Source organism: Otolemur garnettii, unplaced genomic scaffold (assembly GCF_000181295.1).
Source record: "Otolemur garnettii isolate 467f Iridium unplaced genomic scaffold, OtoGar3 scaffold00290, whole genome shotgun sequence".
Taxonomy (NCBI): Eukaryota; Metazoa; Chordata; class Mammalia; order Primates; family Galagidae; genus Otolemur; species Otolemur garnettii.
Genome location: NW_003852685.1, coordinates 372753 through 378634, shown reverse-complemented (window position 1 = coordinate 378634; position 5882 = coordinate 372753). Strand labels below are relative to the sequence as shown.

General features: G+C 38.9%; 1 protein-coding gene across 1 annotated transcript in view; it reads left to right on the top strand.

The window, feature by feature from the left end:
- MTMR8 (myotubularin related protein 8) overlaps positions 1-5562 on the top strand; it is a 128287-nt gene extending 122725 nt beyond the window's left edge. The window contains 4 exon segments of the mRNA XM_023508914.1: positions 1871-1997; positions 4016-4224; positions 5234-5359; positions 5361-5562. Of these exon segments, the coding sequence (XP_023364682.1) occupies positions 1871-1997; positions 4016-4224; positions 5234-5359; positions 5361-5562 (664 nt within the window).
- The last annotated feature ends 320 nt before the right edge of the window (positions 5563-5882 follow it).

The window sequence follows — 5882 nt, the reverse complement described above, 5'->3', positions numbered from 1 at the left end:
TTTTTTTTTTTTTTAAGTATGTCATAACCTCTATACCCGGGATTTAACACCATTTACAATCAACCTTGCTCTACCTACCTGCCATAAATTTTCTATCAGGGAGAAATACTTGCATCTTAATACCACATGCCATTATTGTCTTTCTGCTCTTCTTAAATGCTTTCTTCTTTTTTTTTTTTTTTTTTGAGACAGAGTCTCACTATGTTGCCCACAGGGGTAGAGTGTTGTGGCATCACAGCTCACAGCAATCTCAAATTCTTGGGCTTAAGTGATTCTCCTGCCTCAGCCTTCCAGGTAGCTGGGACTACAAGTGCCCGCCACAACACCTGGCTATATTCTTGTTGCAGTTGTCATTGTTTAGCAGGCTCAGGCTGGATTCAAATCCACAAGCCTCTCCCCCCCCCATGTATGTGACTGGTGCCTTAACCACTGAGCTACAGGCACTGAGCCCTGACTGGGTAATTTCAAATAATTTTTCTTTGAGTTTACTTACGGTTTACTTCTCCTTCTCTAGTCTATTGTTGAACTCTTCTGTTGAATTTTTTTCACTTCAGTTACAATATTCTTCAGCTTTAAGATTTCTGTTTTTTTTCTTTTTTGAATTTTCTTTATTGAAATTTTCATTTTGTTTATGGGTTGTTCTTCTGAGTTCATTGAACTTTTCCATGATGGTTATTTTGAATTTTCTGTCAGGTAATTCATATATTTCCATTTCATTCGTGTTGGTTTCTGGAATTTTGGCTTGTTCTTTTGTTTGTATTGTACTTTTTTTACCCCCATTTTCTTTGACTCTTTGTATTTATATTTGTACATTAGAAAAAAATTGCCACCTCTCCCAGTTTTGTGGATTGCCTTTGTACAGAAGACTTTCACCACTTAACCAGACCAGAGCTTCTAGGAACCTCTCAAACTATTGGGCTAGTCTCAACTGATATCTTGTTCTTAGTGGCCCCCACATGTCCAGAGTATGTCCAGTCCCATCAATGCTCCTAGACAGGTGGCACAAAAGCCATTCCCTCAGTAGCTCTTAGAGAAGTTGGATTGCTAGGTACATGGTTCAACTCTTTCCTTCCCCATGGAGAAGCTGAGACTTGGCAATTTTTACCCACTCATTCCATGTTGAGCAAGGAACGGGAGTTGTGGTACATTTCTGCATACTACCTCAAACTGCCACTTCTCTGGTAGCCCCAAGGATACTATAATATGCCAGACCATACCCCTTCAGCCCTCTGAAGCAGGCAATAAAGAACTCAGTCCTTAGGTAGCACCCAAATAAGTTGGGGGTATTAAATATTACAGGTACATCTTCTTCTGTTTTTAGGTAGAAGCTGGGACTGGGGGTTCCTTCACAATCCTATGGCACACTGTGCTGGGGTTGGGGATTATGAGTGGGTGCTTCTTCTTTACCTACAGTTTCAATGTGGCTGGTTTCACACTCACCCAGGGTGCAGAAACCTGTCAATTAGTTTCTAGATTTCTTACAAAGGAAATTGATCCTTGTGTTGCAGTTGAGTCACTGTGTCCATGGAGGGAAAGTAAGTCTAAGCTTCCTGTTCTGCCATCTTGCTAATGTCTCTCCTCCCTCTTATTATTTCATAAAACTAGATGTGTATCTATAATCAACTTAAACATTCAGTTTGGTTTTTAAATATTACCTCAGGTCTGTGCAAATCTACAGATCCTTGAACAAAGATCTTTCTGCTGGGAACTTTATTCTTTAATTATGACTAGATTCAATATTACTAAATTACATTATTTTTGAGACTTCCTACCTACTGGGCTAATATTTTCTTAGCACAAGGAAAACATTGGTAATTGATTCCTCCAGCTAAACGAATGCACTTTTTTTTTTTCTTTTTGTCTATTTAAGGTTCTGGTGCAGAATGCATAATTGCTTTGACAAAAGGCAGCAACCCAAGCAGAGTGTGGTAGAGAATCTCCTGGAAATTAAGAAACAGGGAGCAATGCTGGAGGCAGATGTGCATGAACTAAAAAAGGTGAGGAGAAAAGTTCTAAAAAGAGGTCTTCTTGTTCCTTCTGAGTAAGCCCAGCTAGCTTGAAGTTCTGTTGTACTTGTGGAAATCTGCCTGGCTGACTTTGTTATTCTGTTTGACTTCCAATTGTCTTGTGTCTAAAAAGCTTCAGGCACAACTCCTTTACTTACTTCTAAAATGTAGTAAACATCTCATTCATCTAGTTAAACAAATGGGTTAGTTTTCTTTATCCCTTTTTTGGTCTGAGTGGAATTATTAGGAGGAACAAAAGGGAAAGACAGGGAAATCAAGCAGGCATTTGTTATCTAGCAAGAGAATAAGTATAATATCGTGGATGTACTGATAAGAACAACAAAACTGCTGTATTTCCAATTAGGAAACCTTTATAAAAGAAAATTCTTATTTTCTTCCCATGTAGATTGCAAACTCTGCTCATTATATCTCATGCTTTACAATACCAGAAAAATTAAAATTAGTAATTTGTTTTTAATTACAAGTTTAAAACGTCCACAAGGATTTCTTTTTAAAATAATGGAAAATATTGAGATGCTTATGGAATCCAGCGATCCTAAGGGTTTATGTGAAAGACAAGGGAGAGGCATCTCTTAGAAAAGAATTTTTTAGGTGTGCTATTATCAACTGAGTGTGAACCCACTGTAAGCCAGATAGGATATAGCTTTGTGGCTCCCTGTAAGAACAGAACTATTCCTTTATTGTGAAAATAAATGTGTTGTGATCATATACAATCTCAAACTTTTTAATGTACTCTTGAGAAGCAACAGCCAGTTACTTGATTCCCTTAAAAAAGTGGATGGGGGGGTGAAAAAAGCATGACTTAAAATCATAGGAAATAAGCAATCCTGGGAAGGCGCAACCATACTTTCTCTTAAGTCCTTGTGCCTCCCTTTTTAGTTATTAGCAACCTATTCCACGATGCACCTAGGGCAGAACCCCTACTCTAATTCTAGCCTTCTCGCTTATTGCTGCCTGGTTCCTGAGAATGAAATTAATGTCAAATAGACTTAGATCACTCTCTGGAAGAGCTCCTTTTGAAGTGAATGTTATTAACTTTAGTTTTACAGAAAAGAAAAACAAAAATGGTTCATAATATAATCACCCAGACAAGCCTGTTAGCATTTTTTTTTAAATAGGCAGTACAAGTATAAAGTTAGAAAATGCAAAATGCAATAAAGTATAAAATGAAACGTTTAAATGCTTCCCCCAGTCACCTATCCATCCAGTCCAAGGATTGTTGCTGTTATTATAAATCACCATAATTTTGTGATTTCCAGAGCAGTAAAAATGATATTCCTATATTCTAAGGCAGAAGCTCTTACTTGGAGTCCATGAACCCATAGGTGGTCACAAATGGGCTTTAGAGTTGGTCACAAATGGGCTTTAGAGTTTGTGAAACCCATTAAATTATACCTGAAAGCTGTGCATATGTGCTCTTGTGCACACATCCATTTTTCTAAAGAGAAGTTTCATCATTTTCTTTGGATTTTCAAAGAGGCCTCACTACCCTCAAGGAATCGTTATGGTAAAGTATTAGTGAATCATTGTATTATCTCTGAAAGGGAAAGTAACTACAGGAGGTAGCAGGTCATAGTCTGTATCTTTGACATTAAGATACAGGGTTAGATCCTAGCTTTCCACTTCCTAAATGTGTGAATTTGGGTGACTGACTTCTCTGAGCTGGTTTCCTCATGGGCAAAATATAACTCATACCTAACAGGTTTCTTATTAGTATAAAAGGAAATATGTATGTAAAGTGCCTAGCACACAGAAGTATTCAATAAATGTTAATGATCAGTCCCTTACCCTCCTCCTTCCCATTATTAAAATTGCATTCATCAGAAAAGAGGACTTTTAAAAACCTAAGACTTTTGAGGTTCTTTAATGGTATGGCTATCAAAACACTATGGCAAGTGATGAAGGAAAGATATTTTGATCAGTGTGATATTTGACTAGTTTTTCTCCTATTTCTGATTCTTCTCAACCATTCCTTACTCCTGAGGCAGAAACTGAAAGCTTGTGATGAGCCACCAGAAGAGGTCTGTACCTGCTCTCAATTAGGGAATTTATTATCCTAGCATCTGGGAAGTGCTTTGATCAATCCTCTTGGATTTATGGGTATCGATGGAGAACTGAATACCTTGATGGAGAATGGCACCCTGTCCAGGAAAAGAGGCCTCTGAGCTCAGATGGATCAACTAAAAAGCCTGTGTGCAGACTATAGGCAACATGCCTATATGCCTTTGGCCAATAAAGCCATTTAAGAGAGAACAGTGAAAAGACTTTGTGCAGGCATACTTGTGAGAAACTAAGGCAGAATCCCATGTGGCTGGGTTGGTTGTGGGCCTAACATGACCAAGGCTTTGGCTGGAATAGCATTTACTGCATTAAGGAATTAAGGTTGACTTTATAAGGCCAATAAAAAAGCCCTTTGGAAAACTGGCCAGATACCCATCAGTAACCTTTCCTGATCTGTGGTAAGTAATGAAGGTCACTTGCTGATGGGTCTGGGAATGGAAATATGCTCAGAAACCTCAAGAGAAGAGGAATTTACCCAATGCATACAGGTATCTAATGGCACAGATGAAACATGGGCTTGTGAAAGGCTTTTGAGAAGTCCAGCCTGAAAATTCCTTATAAAAGGTTCCAGCAAAACCCCCCTGACTTAAGGCCTACATGGGAGCAGAAATTTGCACACAAATTCCTGTTTGCCCAAGAAGTTTCTTTATGCCTTGCTTATAGATTTGAAGTACCAGCCTCTAAACTACAAGGCCAGCAAGGGTAGGTATTCAATCTACCTTGTTCCTCCATAGCCTCAGGCTTCATTAGATAAGAACAAAGAAAGTAATGACTGACAACGTGTTTTTCTTTAACTTACGTTAAACTCGGTTATGTTGAAAGGGTTATGCTTAAGGGTGTATGTTGGGTGGATTATCAGATTACTACGGAGGAGCTACTTACAGGGCGGGTGGTTACAAGATGTTCAAATGGATTAATGAAGTCATTGATGTATAGTGCCCATGTGCAGAGGGATTGTAATGAATATGAATGAGGTCACTGCTGTATAATAGGTATGCACAAGATTTACTATATAAACCAACAGTAAATAAAGTTCACCATTTTGCCTGAGCGAGCAGATGGTCACCTTTATTTAAAGTACAATTTCAATAAGCTTGCTTATTCTCTGCAACATTGCTTTTCCGCAAGACCCTTATGGCAACAGTAGACCTCCACTATGACTGTTGTGGAACTGTGGGAAGCCTTAGGGCCATAAATATCTCTGGAGATGAGGGCCTCTCTGGAGACACAGGTATATCTGAAGCCACAGGAATTTCTGGAGACATGGGCATGAAACTTGGGTATCTCTGGGGCCAGAGACATCTCTGAGGTCACCGGTATTTTTAGAAACATGGGTATTTCTAAGGCCAAGTGCTTCTCTGGAGACATGGGCACCTCTGAGGCCAGAGGTTTCTCTAGGTGCTTGACCATCACTGAGGATGCAGCTATCTTCAAGGTGTACACCAAAGAGGCAGGCTGCTCCAAGCAACAATGAGTTAGTTACTCTGCTTCCATACTAGATGCACCTAAAACAAAATGGTCTTGTCCCAAAGAGGGCTATGCTGTTTTTTAGTTGGTATAAATGGGTGAAGTTAGGCATACCTCCCTGTACATAAGAGTCTGGAAGGGGGTTTTAGGGCCTAAGCAACTAGTATTTGCATGTTAAGCAAACCAGAACGTAGGCAAGAGAAAGAATATGTTATTGTTCTAAAACAGGGTTTAATTTTATAAACATTGCCTCAGCTGGGATGCTTATTAATTTGGTTCTGTTTTATTTATTTATTTATTTATTTATTTATTGCAGTTTTTGGCCAG